Source organism: Mustelus asterias, chromosome 3 (assembly GCF_964213995.1).
Source record: "Mustelus asterias chromosome 3, sMusAst1.hap1.1, whole genome shotgun sequence".
Taxonomy (NCBI): Eukaryota; Metazoa; Chordata; class Chondrichthyes; order Carcharhiniformes; family Triakidae; genus Mustelus; species Mustelus asterias.
The window spans coordinates 95,249,627-95,270,901 of NC_135803.1; the positions used below are offsets into that span (position 1 = coordinate 95,249,627).

At 47.1% G+C, this 21,275-nt stretch overlaps 1 protein-coding gene across 6 annotated transcripts in view; it reads right to left on the bottom strand.

Annotated features, from left to right (window-relative positions):
- Positions 1–21,275, bottom strand: part of dnah1 (dynein, axonemal, heavy chain 1) — a 510,234-nt gene that overhangs the window by 202,086 nt on the left and 286,873 nt on the right. For all 6 annotated transcript variants that reach the window (XM_078209369.1, XM_078209371.1, XM_078209370.1 and 3 more), the window contains 3 exons: positions 13,549–13,640; positions 9,295–9,449; positions 7,791–7,968 (listed from right to left, as the gene is read on the bottom strand). In XM_078209369.1, the coding sequence (XP_078065495.1) occupies positions 7,791–7,968; positions 9,295–9,449; positions 13,549–13,640 (425 nt within the window). The remainder of the gene's footprint in view (positions 1–7,790; positions 7,969–9,294; positions 9,450–13,548; positions 13,641–21,275) is intronic.

Genomic DNA, 21,275 nt, shown 5'->3' on the forward strand with positions numbered 1-21,275 from the left:
GGTTTGGGGTAACACTCCACTGTCTATTTCAAAAATTAAAACACTTCCAATGCAGATGTATCTACATCACATTGTTTGCAGTAATTTAAGAAAGAGGCTCACATCATCTTCTCACAGGCAATTAGGGGTGGGCAATAGTTCACAAATGGAAATAAACAGGGTGCAGAGCACCCACCATCTGTGGAAAATTCTATGAAAAAGCAGAAAGATGAAGAAGATGAGGAGAAGGAAGGTGATGAGAACCAAGTGGAACAAGCTGCTCACATTGCTGCCAGCAATTAATTTTTAATGCCCTAATTAATGCAAACTTCACTTAGGTTGCACCTGTGGACTGATATCAGAAACACATGCGATAGTCATTATTCTCATTTCTCCCTCAACCTCCAATGTTACTGTGATAAAGCGGTCCTGCAAACAGCTAAACATTCCTTATACATCCTCTCTTTGGCCCCTGTCAATTCATGACTTCCTTGTAACTAAACTTTGATTTAGCACTGGTTAGCACTGCTGCCTGTGGCCTCACAGCGCCAGGGATCCAGGTTTGATTCTAGCCTTGGGTGACTTGTCTGTGTGGAGTTTGCACATTCTTATCGTGTCTGTATAGGTTTCCTCTGGATGTTCCAAAGATGTGGAGCTTAGGTGGATTGGCCATGATGATGCGCGGGGTTATAGGGATAATGTGGGGGATTGGGCCTAGGTAGGATGCTCTTTTGGAGGATCGATGCTGACTTGATGGACCACATAGCCTTTTCTGCACTGTAGGGATTCTATGATTTATATAGGGCATTTAATATAGTAAAATGAGCCAAGGCACTTAACCAAGGCATTACAAATATAAACATTTTTGACACAGAGCCACAGCAGGAAAGATCAGGAAAGATGGCAAAAAGCTTGATCAAAGGTTGGTTTAAGGAGCTTCTTAAAAGGAGAGAGATGTAGAGATGTGAAGGAACAAAGGTCGAATGATGTGGAATTAATAAAGGAAACATATGCAGACATTATACGTTGGCAAAGCAAATTTGACAAACACACCCATTTCTAAGGTCCAATTTTCAAGAATAAATTCAAACCAATATTGAATGAATAATTGAACCAATATAGAATGGACTGCCTGCAGTGATAGTGGAGTCAGACACTTTAGGAACATTTAAGCGGTTATTGGATAGGCACATGGAGCACATCAGGATGATAGGGAGTGGGATAGCTTGATCTTGGTTTCAGATAAAGCTCGGCACAACATCGTGGGCCGAAAGGCCTGTTCTGTGCTGTACTATTCTATGTTCTATAGAAATTGAATGAACACCTCCATTCTAACAGTTGGTTCTTTCAATAATGGGTGGTCTGTTCGGAATTGAGTAAATGCCTTCCACATAATTATTAATTATACAATGTCAATATTCACTATAAATATTTGAACATAATTCAAATAAGATTAGATTCATTTTAAATTTGTTTTGAAATCAGAGTCTCACATGCTCAGGGATTTAAGGTAACTTTAATATTTCTTTTAAAAATGTTTTATTTGTAAAATTTTGTATTCACTATTAGAAATAGGAACTAGCAAGCTCCTTTTTCAGGATTTATCTAGTTCTGTAATTTCTACTTTTCATATAACCATTGAAATACATGATTGCTTATTATAATAAACTTCGGAGTGTTTTAAAATTTAAATTGTCTCACTTCGTCTTCTGTATCAATAACTCAAGGAACCCAACTCCTATTCCCTGCTGGTGGGGGAATATTTACTGAGTAGTTTCATTAGACCATGTTTGAGGTGAGGGCCACCAGTAGTGTCCCAGCTGAGTACACCTGCAGGAAGTGCATCCAAAACCAGCTCCTTGAAGACGTGTTAGGGATCTGGAGCTGGATGAACTTCGGATCATTCGGGAGGCAGAGGTGGTCATAGATAGAAGCTTCAGGGATGTAGTTACTCCAAAGAATGAAGATAAATGGGTGATGGTGAGAGGGGCTGGGAGGAAGCAGTCAGTGCAGGGATCCCCTGTGGTCGTTCCCCTCGGCAACAAGTATACCGCTTTGGATACTGTTGGGGGGGACGACCTACCAGTGGTAAGCCACGGTGACCGAATCTCCAGCGCTGAGTCCGTCCCTGTGGCTCAGAAGGGAAGGGGGGAGAGCAGGAGAGCAATAGATATTGGGGACTCGACAGTTAGAGGGACAGATAGGAGGTTCTGTGGCAGTGAAAGAGACTCACGGATGGTATTTTGCCTCCCGGGTGCCAGGGTCCGTGACGTCTTGGACCATGTTTTCAGGATCCTTAAGGGGGAGGGGGAACAGTCACAAGTCGTGGTACACATCGGTACCAATGACAAAGGTAAGAGAAGGGACGGGGATTTAAAACAGAAATTTAGGGAGCTAGGGTGGAAGCTGAGAGCCAAGACAAACCATGTTGTCATCTCTGGTTTGTTGCCGGTGCCACGTGCTAGCGAGTTGAGGAACAGGGAGAGAGTGCAGATAAACACGTGGCTGCAGGGATGGTGTAGGAGGAAGGGTTTCAGTTTCATGGATAATTGGAGCACATTCTGGGGGAGGTGGGACATGTACAAACAGGACGGTTTGCACCTGAACCAGAGGGGCACCAATATCCTGGGAGGGAAATTTGCTACGGCTCTTCAGGGGGGTTTAAACTAATTTGTCAGGGGGATGGGAAACGAGCTGTAGTCCAGAAGCCAGTGTTGAGTGTAGTGAGGTACTGAGGAGGGTATCAAGGTCGGAGGAGTGTACCGGCAGACAGGAAGGTGGGTTGAAGTGTGTCTACTTCAATGCAAGGAGCATCCGGAATAAGGTAGGTGAACTTGGAGCGTGGATTGGTACTTGGGACTACGATGTTGTGGCCATTACGGAGACATGGTTAGAACAGGGACAGGAATGGTTGTTGGAAGTTCCGGGGTATAGATGTTTCAGTAAGAGTAGGGAAGGTGGTAAAAGAGGTGGAGGAGTAGCATTGTTAATCAAGGATAGTTTAACAGCTGCTGAAAGGCAGTTCGAGGGGGATCTGCCTACTGAGGTAATATGGGCATTTGCCTACTGAGGTAATATTTGGTAGCAAAAGCCACACGCTTTCGAAGGAGCAGCGCTCCGAAAGCTTGTGGCTTTTGCTACCAAATAAACCTGTAGGACTTTAACCTGGTGTCGTTAAACTTCCTACACGGGGATAGTGCCAGAGGACTGGAGAGTGGCGAATGTTGTTCCTCTGTTCAAGAAAGGAAATAGGAATGACCCTGGTAATTATAGGCCGGTTAGTCTTACTTCGGTGGTCGGTAAGTTAATGGAAAAGGTCCTGAGGGATAGGATTTATGACCATTTGGAACGATGCAGCTTAATCCGTGATAGTCGGCATGGATTCGTGATGGGTAAGTCTTGCCTCACAAATTTGATTGAATTCTTTGAGGAGGTAACTAAGTGTGTAGATGAAGGTAGAGCAGTTGATGTCGTATACATGGATTTTAGTAAGGCGATTGATAAGGTCCCCATGGTAGGCTCATGAAGAAAGTAAGGAGGTGTGGGATAGAGGGAAATTTGGCCGATTGGATAAATAACTGGCTATCTCATAGAAGACAGAGGGTGGTGGTGGATGGAAAATTTTCAGACTGAAGACCAGTTACCAGCGGTGTACCACAGGGATCAGTGCTACGTCCTCTGCCATTTGTGATTTTTATCAATGACTTGGAGGAGGGGGCTGAAGGGTGGGTCAGTAAATTTGCTGATGACACCAAGATTGGTGGAGTAGTGGATGAGGTGGAGGGCTCTTGTAGGCTGCAAAGAGACATTGATAGGATGCAGAGCTGGGCCGAAAAATGACAGTTGGAGTTTAACACTGATAAGTGCGAGGTGATTCATTTTGGTAGGGCAAATTTGAATGCGGATTACAGGGTCAACGGCAGGGTTCTGAGGAATGTGGAGGAACAGAGAGATTTTGGGGTTCATATCCACAGATCTCTGAAGGTTGCCACTCAAGTGGATAGAGCCATGAAGAAGGCCTCTCGTGTGTTAGCGTTTATTAACGGGGGTTTGAGTTTAAGAGCCGTGGGGTTATGCTGCAACTGTACAGGACCTTGGTGAGACCACATTTGGAATATTGTGTGCAGTTCTGGTCACCTCACTATAAGAAGGATGTGGAAGCATTGGAGAGAGTGCAGAGGAGATTTACCAGGATGCTGCCTGGTTTGGAGGATAGGTCTTATGAGGAAAGGTTGAGGGAGCTAGGGCTTTTCTCTTTAGAGCGGAGGAGGATGAGAGGCGACTTAATAGAGGTTTATAAGATGATAAGGGGGATAGATAGAGTAGACGTTCAGAGACTATTTCCTCGGGTGAATGTAGCTGTTACTAGGGGGCATAACTATAAGGTTCATGGTGGGAGATATAGGAGGGATGTCCGAGGTAGGTTCTTTACTCAGAGAGTGGTTGGGGTGTGGAATGAGCTGTCTGCTGTGATAGTGGAGTCGGACACTTTAGGAACTTTCAAGCGGTTATTGGATAGGCACATGGAGCACACCAGAATGATAGGGAGTGGGATAGCTTGATCTTGGTTTCGGACAAAGCTCGGCACAACATCGAGGGCCGAAGGGCCTGTACTGTGCTGTACTGTTCTATGACCCTTATAATAGCTAGAAAATTATGATCTGGCTAAAAACTAATTGAAAATAATGCTATCAGAGAAAAGGTAATAATCTCAACTGATTCCTTTCCTTTGGAGGATGTTTAGGTTTAGTGAACAGTTATGTGTCCTTGAGTCTGACTACCTCTAGCTGAAGTTGAGGATATTTAATCAGGAAGTATGCATGATCCTGATTAGACCTCAAAAATGGGACTAGAATTGTAATACACCACAGAGAGATGGAGAGTGATGGAGAGATTTAAGAAGAAATTTCAGGGCCTAGGGCCAAGGCAGCTGAAAGCACAGCCAACAATTGGTGCAGCAATTAAATCAAATTCATTTAATTCATTAAATTCAACTTCCAATTCATCAGTAAGCAAGTTAAAAGTGGTGAAAAAGTAGTCCAACATTAGATGTGATTCCGCGATTGGGCAGCACTTACTGAACAATCTCAAGTACACTAAGAATGACACAAACAACCAATTTAAGATTATCAGTCGGGCTCGTAATGTAGATCACTTATATCTGCATATAGTTACACATATTAATATGCAGGGGCCTGTCCTCTGAAAAAGGAATATGTTCAGACATTGTTTATGTTTTGAACAAACAAAAGCATGGAGGATAATAGCCCTTGGTGTATTCACCTTGGTAATGTCTCGACCAACCAGAGCTAACCTGCCAACCAATTAGTACCTCTTTTCTCATGCAGTATAAATTGTTTCTCCCTTTGGAATTTGACATTTTTAAGCCTGTCCTGATGAGCGCAAGAGAAAGGTTTCAACAGTATGTCTCCTTTTGCAGCAATACTCAAGTTCTGTTCTACCAAGTAAATAAAATCTCTGTGATTCTATTAAAGAACAGAATTTCACAACATAATATTTTTTTCATATACCCATGTCCAACTCTTGTGCAACTACAAAACTTTTCTTTTCCTTTTTCCTACCACTGCTATGTAGCTTCAGTAGAAGTAGAGGCAAATTATTCAGAGGCATTCTCTAACTGCTGAGAGGCGCTTGATTAACAGTATCTGGGTTTTGGAGCCCATAAAGTCCCACCAAAGATTGCTCAACCTGTAGCTGTGCAGGGGAAAGCTTGAGATGCATAGGAGCATGTCAGGTACTGACTGAGTTTGGTGAGGAACAAGGAGAAAACCAGGCGACAAGTGGAAGTACCTTGAGTGATATCTCGACTTCTATGGCCTCGCTCATCATCATCTTTATCATGGCCTAGCCACACTTTATTGCTGCACTTTGCTGGAGATTACTTTGGTGGAGATCAGTGTGGCACCATGAGTCCAAGGCCAAGTATCTGTTACTTTATTTAGGGTGGCAACTAGCTGTCATCCAGAGTGCGCATGGTCGTGGTCGAGGCATGCCTGGATTTAATTGACAGATGCATTTGACCTTTCACAAAGCTGGCCACTCTATCCATGAAAGAAAACATCATCACAATCCTCTGCAACATTAACAAACTCATGCTCGAGACAGTCTCCACTTTTTCTCTGTAATCATGGTCAGTGTGTTTGGAAGGCCTGCCAGTACACAACACATTCTCTGCTGCATAATCCTTTTCATCGATGGTCCCTGTGTACAATATCCATGTCCAGCTAAGTGGAACTTGGTGAGGCTACAATCTTCTTACTAGACTTTCCTTGTCAGTTTTACCTCACTGCAGAGTGTGGGTAAATAGGTGAAACCTAATTATCTGTCTTCCTTGTCTCAAAGAAGTGCAAGTATATGCATTATGCCTAGGATATATGAGTCCTGTGATGGTGCACTATGAGAAGGAATCCATTCCTCTGAATCTTCATCATGCACAAGGTTTCACAGACTCCTGCTGCATGTCTGAAAGCCCCGGTGGAAAATAATAGAATCGTACAGGAAATCTAAGAATTCTGCACTATACATTATTATGAAGATGATCAACTTTAACTTGTTATGGAAATAAGTCAACATAACCGAGTACTGTGCATCATGCACATTGTTGATACTTAATTGTGTCACCAGATACCCTCAAGGTCCCTGTCTCCTAATTTCTGAAGGCTCAGGATGCTAAAATGCTACTGATCTCCAGCGCTTCGTCCACTGCAGTTAGCCATGAGATCTGTGGAGGACCTCATTAATAGTCACTCTCTCTCTTGCATTCTTATGCTGTCTCATCCTGTGCTGTCTTCTCTTGCAACAGGGAAAGAATAGGCCACTGGTCAATGACTCCGTGGTGCTATGAGTGACCGTAAAGGCATGCTTTAACCTGATAGATGGCGTGCATTTGTGAGGGTGACTATTAGGGAGAGGCATTAAATTAAATAATACAAGGATGAGTGGTATTGATAGATGCATAGATGGACATTTGAGGAAATGCATAGAGAGAGAATAAAGGTTGTGCCTGCCATGTTCGTGGGTGTGAGGAATAATGTGATGATGTAGCCTTGTCAAGACATAGTGAGGGGATGGGGTGATGCACAAAACATGATGTTGATAAATATACAACTGTGTTCACCCTTCCTAACCTGATTAGGTTATTAAAATGTTTCCTTGATAAATCTAGAAGGGTAGCATAATACTGCTGCTGATCTCTTCACCCACCTCCAGCCATGCTTCCTTTATGGCAATTGCAGGATTCATCCTCATGTTGTTGGAGAACAGTATCTTACACCAGCTCTACACTGACCCCAGCAATGCATTAAGTAACATGCACAAGAATCCATCATGAAGCTTCCCCAATTCCTTCTTTTCAACATCCAACTCCTAATTCCATCTTTGAATTGGCCCTTTAAATGCAGGTGCTGACATTGTGCTGTGCGGTTCCTCATCCAGCCCACTGTTGCACAATCAATGGAAGTAAAATGATATTGAGGTGGTTGCATTAAATTGCCACAGACAGACGCACTGAAATTCCTTCTGTATTTCCCATGTGATATCAGACCACCCTTCCTCAATGCATCTCTGAGTTAATGTCAATGTCCAGCTATGTTTATAAACAAGTCTTATAACCCAACTGTAAACTATAGGATTGCCTTACAATGTTAGTCATTTTCATTGGCTGGGACTTTCCGGTCCTGTGTGTGATGGGACTGGAAATTCTCACCAATGTCAAATTTTCTGTCCCAACTTCGACAATTCCCACCACGGGAAGGGCCAAAAAATCCTGGCCATTACTTTTTTCTATCTACCTCAGTGAGTTTGATGATTTCTCCAGAGCTGAGGCATAGTTTTTTATTATCATCCAGGACAGTGTTCATGTTTTCAATCCACACTGCATCAACTGGCCCATCAAACATGTACCATTTTTTCACACGGTCAGTGGATGCAGCTCCACCCCGAATTAAGGATGATAGAATGCCATCCGTCCTATTAAAGAGACAAAGAGCTGTGTATAATGATTGGATTCTTCTTCACCAACAAATGCATAGTACAGTTAGCATTCACGAATGCTTATTTTCTTCAAACTGTTCTTTTCAACATTCAAAAACTTTTCTTCATAAACTCTAGTGCAATACTGTGGGAATGCTATACTGTTGGAGGCTCTGTCTTTTGGATGAATCGTTAAACCAAAGCCTTATCTACCCTCTCAGGTGAATGTAAAGGTTCCCATGGAATTATTGGAAAAAGAGGAGGGAAGTTCTCCCAGGTGTCCAGACCAAATTTTCCTCAACTGTCATATATCATTTGGTCATTCTTTAAATTATTGGATACTTTGCAGGATACTTGCAGTGTGCAAATTGACTGCTGTTTTATTCACATTAGAATCATAAAATCATGGATTCATAGAATCTACAATGCAGAAGGAAGCCATTTGGCCCATCGAGCCTGCACTGACAACAGTCCCACCTAGGTCCTATCCCCTTAACCCCACATATTTACCCTCCTAATCCGCCCTGACACTAATGGGCAATTTATCATGGCCAATCAACCTAACCCGCACATCTTTGGACTATGGGAGAAAACTGGAGCACCGGAGGAAACTCACATAGGCACGGGGAGAATGTGCAAACTCCACACACACAGTCACCCGAGGCCAGAATTGAACCTGGGTTCCTGACGCTGTGAGGCAGCAGTGCTAGAAGTGACTACACTTCAATAAGGTATTTAATTAGATGTAAAGTGCTTTGGGGAGTTATTAGAACATAAGAAATAGAAACAAAAGAGAATGCAGCCCGCTAAACCTGTTCTACCATTCAGTATGATCATAGCTGATCTTGTGCTTTTACTCCAAATTCCTGCCCACACCCCATTTCCCTTGATTCCCGAAGAGAACTCAGATCTGTCTAACCCGCCTTAAATATATTCAATGATGGCTCATCCACAATCTTCTGGGGTAGAGAATTCCAATGTTCACTACTCTTGGAGTGAAGAATTTTTTTCCTCATCTCAGTCCTAAATGATTGGCCCCTTATCCTGAAACTGTGCCCCGTAATCTAGATTCCTCAGTCAGGGGAAACAATGTTTTAGTATATACCAAGGGCATGAACACCATATAAAAATACAAGACTTCCATATTCAAATAGATCAGTTTCTTTGATTTCCAGCAAAATATCTAATTGCATTATGCTGCAGCATTGTAATTCTACAATGTGTTACTATACTATACAGACACAATGCTGTGATACTAAATTGTATCATAGCCAGTGCACATTTCATTGTGGTATTGGCTTAATATGTATCAACTGTGCTTACCATTCGTGAGTTAAAAGATCAAATTCCCCATACAACTGACCCATGGTGATGGATTTGGGGTTGAGAACAAACACAGAGACTTTTTCGTAATGTTCACCACTGTTTGACATCTGCCCTCTTAGAGCTGTAAGTGCTGCTGCTAGGACTTCGTAACACTAGGTAATGAGGGAAGAAAAATACAAGTGCAATTTCAATATTCTAAATGAATTTCATTCTTTCTACAGTAAACTAAATGTTAATTTATGTTAACCAAGGAGTGACTGATTGCTTGACAGTGGTTTTAATGACACATTTTTGCATAGCAAGACACTAAGACATTAAGTCACATTTGTGCCTGTATGCTACTTCCAATAGTAGCTGGTTTGGTACCATATAATGTCTCAGAGTAAAAGAGCACAGCCCAATTATTTAGTAGTCCATTTAGCTGTTGAGTAATCAACTAGCTTTGCAGTTGGTGTCAATTCAACATGGTAAGTAGACCCTTTCAATTAACGTTTTTAATTCAGCAATCAACTGAGTAATGGGTGATAACATCTGCTGATCACCAGTAATAATAGCATATTGATCTTGCTCCTATGTGCACAACCATTTGTTCTATACCTTACATTGATACAAGTTCCATTAGGTTTGTGTCAGAAAATCCCAAGATGATGCAGCTGGCACCAGGAAGGAGCAAGAAGCATACCCAGCACATAAGCATCCGTTAAGTAGCAGTATGGAAACATCCACTTTGGGGAAAAAAGGTAAGCTGGGTGAGGAGACAGGATCTATTGAGGCAATGAGCATCAGTGAGGAGGATCATGAGGAAATGACAACAGATGAGCATAAATGAGATGAACAGAGGGATCAAGGCTGGACTTGAAGCTGCATGAGGGCCCATGGCCCCTGCATACCTGGACTGATAAATTAGCAAAGCCCTTCACAGTACCGTCAGAGATCCCTGCACAAAATAGTGAGAATTATACAACAATGCTGCTCTGACATCTTTGATGTGGAGATGTCAGCGTTGGACTGGGGTAAACACAGTAAGAAGTCTAACAACACCAGGTTAAAGCTTTAACCTGGTGTTGTTAGACTTCTTACTGATATCTTTGGGCAGAGCATCAAGAGTGAACAGCAGCTGTAGGGTGAATGTCAAAGGTGTCCTTGAAGACTGGGAGCACAAATAAATGTGCAGATCAGCAATATGTGCATTGGGCTCCAGTTTTTGGAGGTTCTTACTTCAGGTCTCAGGAAGTTAGGGAATCAGCTTGAAAGGACACAAATGGCTGGCATCAAGCTCTTAGTGGTGACAAAAGATTTGTTCCTACAAAGATTCTTGGTCATTGGCAAGGGCATCCAGCAGATATAGATATGATTATAAAAGAGTCAATCAAGGCTGACCTTTCAGGATAATAACCCGTTTATCTATTTCGCAGCCTGCTCTCTCAAAGCTGTTGAATAGGGAAGGGTAACATATTGGTTATGTTGTTGGACTAATAACCTGGAAGCCTAGCACAACGCTCTGCAGACATGAGTTCAAATGACAACAAAACAGCTGGAGAGTTTATACATTCAGTACCGGACCAAGCTAGAGGCCCAGGCTAGCCACACGGATTCCCACCACTTATGGCAAGGTCTGCAAGACATAACAGGCTACAAGATGGAAGCATGTAAAATCGCCGGCACCAATGCACCCCACCCCGATGAGCTGAACACATTGGGCCCTATTTTACCATTTTAATTCTAAGTGCTGGCCGGACTTGAAACTGGGAGTGTTTCAGATCTAACTTTTAGACCCTTTCTCAGGCACCCCCATACGCACTCTGCCTGAAAAAATGTCAGCAATTCTGAATCACGCTGCAGAAGCCTGTGGGCAGGGCTTAACGCATCCGAAACGCAGTTCCAATCGGAGCCTTCAGCTGCGCATGCGCAGTAAAAAAAACAGAAAAATGCTTCCCTGTCACATCACTCCTGGGCCGGATATTGCCTCCCCCTGGGCCCCACAGACATTCCTCCACCCCCACAAAATTACTGACCCGCTTATCCCCCCACCCCTCTGCTACTCAGTCTGATCACTGCCCCCTACCCCCATCCCCCCCTCCAATCACACACAGAGTGGCAGCGGACACCCCGCGCCCCCCCACTGATCACACGCAGAGTGGCAGTGGACCCCCCCTTTCCTCCCTCCGATCACACGCAGAGTGGCAGTGGACCTCCCCTGTCCCCCCACTAGAGAGCCATCTGACCCGCCTCTCTCCCCCCACCAGAGCCATCTGACCCGCCTCCCTCCCCCCACCAGAGCCATCTGACCTGCCTCCCTGCCCCCCTCACAGACAGCCATCTGACCCGCCTCCCTCACTCCCCCCCCCCCCCCCCCCCCCCCCACCAGAGAGCTATCTGACCCACATCCCTACCCCCGCCCACCCCCCCCCCCCTCCCCCACCACCAATCTGAGTCAGAGAGCCGCCGGTAGCTCGGAACATATCTCCTCAGAAGGTGGAGCGCCTGAATTGGACCTGTGCGGACCATGTCTGTTTTGCGCCAAATCTGGACGGGCGAACGCGGTGGTAAAGGGGGAGCTGCTGGTAAGTTTGGGCATGCAGTCCATTAAGTCAATTTAAATGCATGGTAAAGGGGGAACGGGCGCGGAGGTGGGTACGGACGCAGGCGCGGATCGCACTACTCACCTCACACACGACTTTACCAAGTTTTCGTGCCAGAAACCGGGCGCAACCTGATGGTAAAATCAGGCCCCTTCTATCGTTTTGGGCAAGAGGTCAGTGAGAGCACGCCCTCCAAACCAGAAGCCTCGGATGAACCTGTCACAGGGTCACCATTGCAGGCATCAATCCACGGAAAACGACAGACCCGGATGGGGTATCCGGACGAGCACTCAGATCCTGCATGGATGGGGGTATTCGCAAACATCTTTAAGCTCTCTTTACACCAATCTGAGGTCCCTAATTACTTCAGGAAGACGGCCATCGTCCCGGTACCAAAGAAAAGCCAAGCAGTGTGCCTTAATGATTATCGTCCAGTGGCTCTGACATGCATCGTTATGAAGTGCATTGAATGGTTAGATATGGCACGAATCAATTTTGGCCTCCCAGATTGCCTGGATCCACTACAGTTTGCCTACCGCCGCAACAGATCCACAGCAGACATCATCTACCTGGCCTTACACTCAACCCTGGAACACCCGGATATCAAGGACACTTATGTCAGACTCCTATTTACTGACTACAGCTCAGCCTTCAACACCATTATTCATCAACTTCAGGAAGTGTAGGAGCACATGCCCCTGTCTACATCAATGGGGAAGAAGTAGAAATAGTTCAGAGCTTCAAGGTTCTAGGTGTCCCGATCACCAACAAGCTGTTCCTGGTCCCTCCATGTGGACGCTATAGTTAAGAAAGCCCACCAATACCTCTACTTTCTCAGGAGACTAAGGAAATTTGGCATGTCCGCTACAAGTCTCACCAACTTCTACAGATGCACCAGAGAAAGCATTCTTTCTGGTTGTATCACAGCTTGGTATGGCTCCTGCTTTGTCCAAGACCGCAAGAAACTACAAAGGGTTGCAAATGAAGCCCAGTCCATCACTCAAACCAGCCTCCCATCCATTGACACTGTCTACACTTCCTGCTGCCTCAGAAAAGCAGCCAACATAATCAAGGACCCCACGCACCCCGGATATACTGGGGGAAATATTCCCCTCCCACTTCGCTGATTTTTTAGTGCAGCGGGCCGGGAGATTCAAGGCGGCGCCTGACTAGCGCAATCCACGCTGGGCATCCAGCCCTGAGCACGTCTCCCAGTACTGGATTTCCAGTGCCGTCAGCTCTGCACTGGAAATCGATGCGGAGCTGCATTAGGTATTCAGGGGGCGATTTACATGTAATTTAAATTTCATTAGCAGGCCTGAGACTGAAGTTTCTGGGCCCGCTAGCCTGTCCACCCCCGCCCTCCCCCCACTTCCCCCCGCAACTTCCAAGCTCCCCACTTGGAACACCACTTAAAAGTAAGTTCCCCTCCTGTAACATTTGTAATGTTGGCCACTTTATGAATAAAGTTATAACTGAATAAAGATTGACTTCTGGTCTCCTCCTTCACAAACTGGCTATAAAAAGTTTAAAACAGTACACCTTAGAAGTACCACTAAATGCAAAGATGAGAATCTATCTCATTAACTCAATATTTCACAATGTAGGTTAAGTAGATTAATTAAACATGAGGTAAGGTTATGGTCCTATTGTATAGGTTGTATCCTACCTTTGTCTTTCCAGAGCCTGAAGGACCGACCAACATTAATCCATGTCGCACAACTGTGGTTTCGTATAACTGAATGCACTTGGTCACAAATCCTGGACAAGAGGAGAAATCATAAATGATGCACTGCATAGGTAAATATGCAAAGTTCACAATTAATTTTATGACAGTGAATCCAAAAACAGCCTGAAATGACAACATATGAGTAATTTTATGACTTTTTTGCTTTCAGTTGGGAGCTTGCCCGCGAGGAATGAATATTAAAAATTTGAATTGTATGCACAATTTTCCAACCACTTGAATGTACACATCATTAGTCCCCTTTGGGCAAGACTTCTTACTAGAAGCAAAAAGTCAGGAAATTACCTGTCATGTTTTCACTGAACCAGATCATCATCTCAATCTTCAGAGATTATGGGCCTGGTTTCACCATTTTGAGTATAAGTGCTGGGCAGACTTGAAACTGGGAGAGTTCCAGATCCGACTTTTAGACCCGTTCTCAGGTGCCCCATACGCACTCTGCCTGAAGAAATATCAGCCATTCCGAATCACGCTGCACAAGCCTGTGGGCGGGGCTTAACATGCCCAAAACCCTGCAGCTCCGATCGGCGCCTCCAATTGCGCATGCGCAATAAAAAGATAGAGTAACACTCCCCTGCCACATCCCTCCCGGGCTGGATAATGCCTCCCCCTGGCCCCCCACAGACATTGCCCCACCCCCCACAATATTACTGCCCCCCTTATCCACCCACCCCCTCCGCCACCCAGACCGATCGTGGGCCCCTCTCCCTTGCCCCCACCGATCTCAGGCAGAGTGGCAGTGGACCCCCCATCCCCCTCCCGCTGATCTGAGGCAGAGTGGCAGCGGACCCCCTACCCCCCCATTGATCTCAGGCAGAGAGATCCACCTTCCCCCGCCCCCCCCCTCCTCCAGATATCAGGCAGGGTGATCCCCCTCACCCCCACCCTGGACCATCCCACACAAGGCCCCTATCTCCTCCGGACTCCGATGGCTGTGTGACACCTCGCTCTCTCTCCCCTGTCCCCAATCATTGAGGCACTAATCCATCCCACCCCCTCCCCATCAGCACACCTGCAAGTGCTCACTTGCCTTCTCCTCAATGCTAACAAGCAAACTGCATGTAACTTGCTGGAATGCTCTGCCAAACTGCCTGCAGCTGATCTGCCCTAACGAGGGGCAACTCCATTAAAAACTCAAGAATGGACAGGCAGGCATTCCTGCACAAAATGTGCGCACAACCAGCCCCCCGATTTTCTGAGGGTGACCTGGGGAGGCTACTGGATGCAGCCAGAGGCGAGGCGGGACACCCTCGTCCCCCCACAAGGACACAGACCCAGGGGCTCTGATGGAAATGTGGCCTGGGAGGAAGTCGCCATCTCGGTCAGTGCCAGAGCACTGGCTCCCTGAACTGGGAAGCAATGCTGGAAAAAAGTCAAAGACCTCATCCGTGCAGCAAGGATGAGTGCTGAACCCCAACTTGCATCTTCCCCCAAATCTCCCGCAGATCCTCCCATCCCCAGCATGCATGCTTCCAGCTCCTGACCCCCAAGCAGCTCCTTCCTAGCCCCGCAAGAGCCCCACTGCACTTGTCCTCTAAGGGCCACCAACTGATATACTGCAGGAATCACGCCACCATTTCTTTCATGGCTCTTTCTGTCTCCACACGAGAAGATTGACCATAACACCCGTGAGAGGGCGAAGATAGGGGGTGGTGAGCCAGACCTCTGGGTCCTCACTCCCTTTGAGGAGCGGGCACTGGAGCTCTCAAGAGAAGGGGAGATGTCGGCTGTCAGCAACAGCATGGTTGGGCTGCCGTCAAGATGTGAGCACCTGTCATTCTTCCACTCACTTTGAGGCAACTTCTTGGGGGCACGAGTTTAGGGTGCGAGGGGCAAGTTTAAAGGAGATATAGGAGGCATGTTTATTTGCACAGAGACGGTAGTCGGTGCCTGGAACTTGCTGCCGGGGTAGGTCGCGGTTGCAGATACGATCGTGACCTTTAAAGGGCGTCTCTACAGCTATGTGAATAGGATGGAAATAGAGGAATATGGTCCCCGGAAGCGTAGGGGGTTACAAATCAGATGGGCAGCCTGGTCACTACAGGCTTGGAGGGCCTGTAATTTGTTTGGTGCTTTGTTCTATGTTCAATGGAGAAATGTGAATCACATGGGCGGCACGGTAGCACAGTGGTTAACACTGCTGCTTCACAGCTCCAGGGTCCCGAGTTCAATTCCCGGCTTGGGTCACTGTCTGTGTGGAGTTTGCACATTCTCCTCGTGTTTGCGTGGGTTTCCTCCGGGTGCTCCGGTTTCCTCCCACAGTCCAAAGATGTGCGGGTTAGGTTGATTGGCCAGGTTTAAATTGCCCCGAGATGCATAGGTTCGAGGGATTAGCGGGTAAATATGTGGGGGTAGGGCCTGGGTGGGATTGTGGTCGGTGCAGACTCGATGGGCCGAATGGCCTCCTTCTGCACTGTAGGGGTTCTATGAGTTCTATGACATGCTTGGCATCCCAGATTCCTCTCCCTCCCTTGCACTTAACCTTGTGTCCTGTGTTGTAGGGACACACCCGGACACCCCGGGGCCTTCTGGACTCCAGGCCCGTACTGCAGCTCCTGCCCATCCTGGTCCAGACAGCTCGGACAGTCCTCGGAGGATATGGGTGAAGGGACCTCGGAGGGTGGCACCGTTTTGGCGTCAGCTTCCACCTCACAACTCACCATCCCAGATACTGAAGTCAATGGGTCCAGTTATTGTGAGGCTTCTGGGTCACTTTCTGGTGAACACGACACATCTGATAATGTACATCAGGCAGAGGAGGGAACGTCCAAGGCCTCTGGCATGCGGGGGCCTGCTGGAGGAGAGGATTCAGCTGGCCCCCAGGCTACATGCTGGTCCTCTGAGATCACTTCTCCCTCAGCTGCTGGAGATGCAGCAACAGAGCCAGGGAATGCAGGAGGGGCTGATGGCCACACTGAACCAACTGCAAGGCTGTTGGGAGGCGTCCCAAAGCTTTCAGGCAGATCAGCTATTGCCTGTCTTGCATGCTTCCCAGGCCAACACTGCAAGGGAGGCATCTGCCTGGGGCAGGGGATTCTCACCATGAGTGGTAGGCTCTAAGCGATGGCCAAGTCATAGCTGGTCACAGCAGAGTCCCAGAGGACCGCAGCTGAGTTAAAGCGGCCCACAGCTGAGGGACTGAACAGGATTCTCGAGGTTCTGTGCCCATGGCTGAGAGTCTCGAGAGCTTGCAGGAGACCCAGTGGGACAGCGCTGAGACATGGCGGGCTACAGCAGCGCCCCTGAGGGGTTGCGGAGCGTGGCCCAGTCTCAGAGAGCACTTGCTGCGGCCATTGATAGGTGGCCCCGGCTCAAATGGCCTTTGCAGAGGGCGCGACCACCATGGGTAGGACGCAGGTGGTTCTCCAAGACTGGCAGTGCCAGATGACGCTAGAGCTTCTGGAGCTCACTGCAGAAGCACCACCAACCCATGGAGTGATGCAGGGGCCCACAGGAACCCCAAGGGAGGAGGAAGGGCTCCAGTTGAAGCCGGGGCCTTCCAGCCAGGAGATTGTGGCTGTGGCCACACCTTCTGACTTCCCCCTTCCTGACACTGGGGCATCTCAGGGGCAGCGGAATAAAGAGAGTGTCATGGAAACATCCCAGACACCAGGAAGCAGGCCAGGGCCCTCAAGTCCAGGGCCTCCAGAAGACACTCACCACGCACATCACAAGCAATGGGGCGAGGTAGGCAGCTGGCCCCCTCCACCTCCAATGTACATTCTGGGGAGTCACTGAGATGTCGTGGTAGGCCATGTAAGGTTAGGAAGTTATAGTTGCACTGAGATGGCACGGGTGAAGGGCTGCACTAGTTAGAAAGATATTTAAGCGCCTTTACATTTTCTGTTCACAAGTTTTTACGTTAGAATGTCTTATTTAAACCTTTATTGCAATTAAAAGTTTTTTCACCAACCACCTGTGACTAATTTGTTTCGAATAGGAATCCCCTTCCATTGACGATCGCTGGAGGGATGCTTTGTGTTGATGAAAGTCGGGGAGGCCCCTCAATGCTGCGTCACTGAGAAAAGGAAGCCATTTGTTCCCCAGACCCCACGAGCGATTCCCTCCTGTTCCCCATCCCACCCACCCCATGGCCCTGTATGGGGGTTTCAAATCCCTTACCCACTATACAGATGTGGACCCGGGGGGCCAGCGTGCATGCGGAGCTCAGGTAGGAGTCAGACTAGTTTGCACCAGGGCATCATCATAATGGTGCTCAGTGAGTCGTCATCACCATCCTCCCTGCCAAAAAACTTGCTAACACAGAGTACCCAGGCCCACCACTTTGGTGTGACAATGTTGCAGGAGATAACTCTGGCAGCTTGTTCCAGACACTCACCACCCTCTGTGAAAAAGTTGCCCCTCTGGATCCTTTTGTATCTCTCCCCTCTCACCTTAAGCCTATGCCCTCTAGTTTTAGACTCCTCTACCTTTGGGAAACAATATTGACTATCTAGCTGACCAATGCCTCTCATTATTTTATAGACCTCTATAAGATCATCCCTCAGCCTCCTACGCTCCAGAGAAAAAAGTCCCAGTCTATTCAGCCTCTCCTTATAACTCAAACCATCAAGTCCCGATAGCATCCTAGTAAATCGTCGTCACCCTCTACTCCTGCAAGTGGTAATGCCTGGGCCTACTGTGCCCGCAATTCTTCCTCCAGCTCCTCCTCCTCAGCTCCAGCAGCAACCAAAAGAACAGCAAGATCGATCGGTTACATTGCAAAAGACATCTTGTCACTTTGAAGGTTGGGTGGGTGGGGGGGCCGGGGGGGGGGGGGGGGGGGGGGATGTAGAGGAATACATGTAGAGGCTAAGGAACACTGCTTGCCCCTAGCACATCAACAGTCACTGTCCACACCCAATTCCCCCAACCACATGCTCCCCACACTCACTGCCCCCCCCCCCCAACTCCCCCAGCCACATGTTTCTCACAATCACAGCTCCCTGAAAAGTTGAGAGGCTGCAGCAGTGCTATTTGCAAGGGCTTTGTGCACAGCCTTCAGCTGGAAGTGAGCTGAGTGCGTTAGGACCCAGCAGTACCACAAGAGCCGAGGTCAGTGCTATGACCCAGATCCGTGCTGAAAATCGGACATCGGAAACCCTGCTGAGAAACAGCGCCCCCCCACAACTCGCAGAGCCCCCACCGACCCAAGAAAGAAAATGGCCATAACGAAAGGACACCCGTGAACAGCAGAGAGCCATCGGACGCTCCGCACTTACCTCCTCACTGGTGGAGTGCCCCAATAGGACTTTTATGGAGCATATCTGTTTCGCGCCGATTCAGGATTGGCGAATGTGGTGGTAAAGGGGAAGTGCTGGTAAAGTTGGACGTGCAGCCCATTAATTCAATTTAAATGCATTTAAATGGCTGTCGCGCCCATTTTGGGCACAGTCCTGATCGTGTCCATTTTCGTGCCTTGGTAAAGGGGGAACCGGCGCGGAGGTGGGCGCGGATCGCACTACTTGCCTCACGCCCGAAAACAGGCGCAACTTGATGATAAAATCGGGCCCTATATCCCACAAACAATTGTTACTGATATTGGTTTACGTTTACAGGATTTAATTCATTATTTTAAACCTTCCATTAAATAGCAAAATAGAATCATCATATTAACAGATATTGGGTAAGAAATTTGTTCACGTAGTGTATGCAGACTTACATTTATTCTCTGGAGTTAGTCAGTGCCAGAGGCTGCTAACTGCATGACACCCAGAGGTTTCTCATTGATATCACTGAAGAAAGCTGCACAGGTAGTAGTGACCCACTAAAAATCAGCATATGTGCAGCACCATTTGCAAACTATTTTTCCCCCCTTATTTGCAAACTAATATCATGAACAATAATTTATTGGTTTTTGCTTCTAATGAGAAATAAGATATTGAATTTGTTTTTCAATTCCATTTTCTTAATAACATTCTATTTTGCAATATAGAAAATCTATTGGATTTCTCATCCTGAAAATGATGGCATATCAATGTTAAACCCATCATTAACAACCTGATTTCCATGGGAAGCATTTCACACATGACATGCGCGCTCGTCAGGTGGAACCGGAGGGCTGCAAATCCCTGCCCGAGATCAACTGAAACTTGTAATATTGTGTGATTAATGGCCATATTTTGTCAGTAAGGTCGGAGGGGGCGAGTGCATGATGGGCTCTGTGGCCAATGGCAGCCTGCTGAAAAGTTTAAAGGTGGCATCACATTCATAGTTGCAGAATGGTCAATGCAAGCAGATGCAGCAGGCGGAATGGAAACTCTGGCGGGCAGCAAGCCCTTCGTTTTCCAGTCGATTGTCTTAGGGCCCTGGTGGAGGCCAGGCAGGAAGGATATCCAGGTGCCAAAGGATGGAAGGAGGAGGCGACCCATCTCACCAGGATACCTGGACCGAGATCAGCGGGCATGATCTGGTCCAGTATACCTGAATCCAATTCTGGAAAAGGTTCAATGAGCTTCTGTGAACAAAGAAGAAAGAAAATTACAGCACAGGAACAGGCCCTTTGGCCCTCCAAGCCTGCACCGACCATGCTGCCCGATTTAACTAAAACCCCCTACCCTTCCAGGGACCATATCCCTCTATTCCCATCCTATTCATGTACTTGTCAAGACGCCCCTTAAAAGTCACTACCGTATCTGCTTCCACTACCTCCCCCGGCAACGAGTTCCAGACACCCACTACTCTCTGTGTAAAAGATTTGCCTCGTACATCTCCTTTAAACCTTGCCTCTCGCACCTTAAACCTATGCCCCCTAGTAATTGACTCTTCCACCCTGGGAAAAAGCTTCTGACTATCCACTCTGTCCATGCCTCTCATAATTTTATAGACTTCCATCAGATCTCCCCTCAACCTCTGTCGCTCCAGTGAGAACAAACCAAGTTTCTCCAACCTCTCCTCATAGCTAATGCCCTCCATACCAGGCAACATCCTGGTAAATCTTTTCTGTACCCTCTCCAAAGCCTCCACATCCTTCTGGTAGTGTGGCGACCAGAATTGAACATTATATTCCAAGTGCGGCCTAACTCAGGTTCTATAAAGCTGCAACATGACTTGCCAATTTTTAAACTCAATACCCTGGCCGATGAAGGCAAGCATGCAGTATGCCTTCTTGACTACCTTCTCCACCTGCATTGCCACTTCCAGTGACCTGTGTATCTGTACACCCAGATCCCTTTGCCTATCAATACTCTTAAGGGTTCTGCCATTTACTGTATATTTCCTATCTGTATTAGACCTTCCATTTGTCCGGATTAAACTCCATCTGCCATCTCTCCGCCCAAGTCTCCAACTGATCTATATCCTGCTGTATCCTCTGATGGTCCTCATCGCTATCCGCAAATCCACCAACCTTTGTGTCGTCCGCAAACTTACTAATCAATTCAGTTACATTTTCCTCCAAATCATTTATATATATTACAAACAGCAAAGGTCCCAGCACTGATCCCTGAGGAACACCACTTGTCACAGCCCTCCATTCAGAAACGCACCCTTCCATTGCTACCCTCTGTCTTCTTTGACCGAGCTAGTTTTGTATCCACCTTGCCAGCTCACCTCTGATCCCATGCGACTTCACCTTCTGCACCAGTCTGCCATGAGGGACCTTGTCAAAGGCCTTACTGAAGTCCATGTAGACAACATCCACTGCCCTA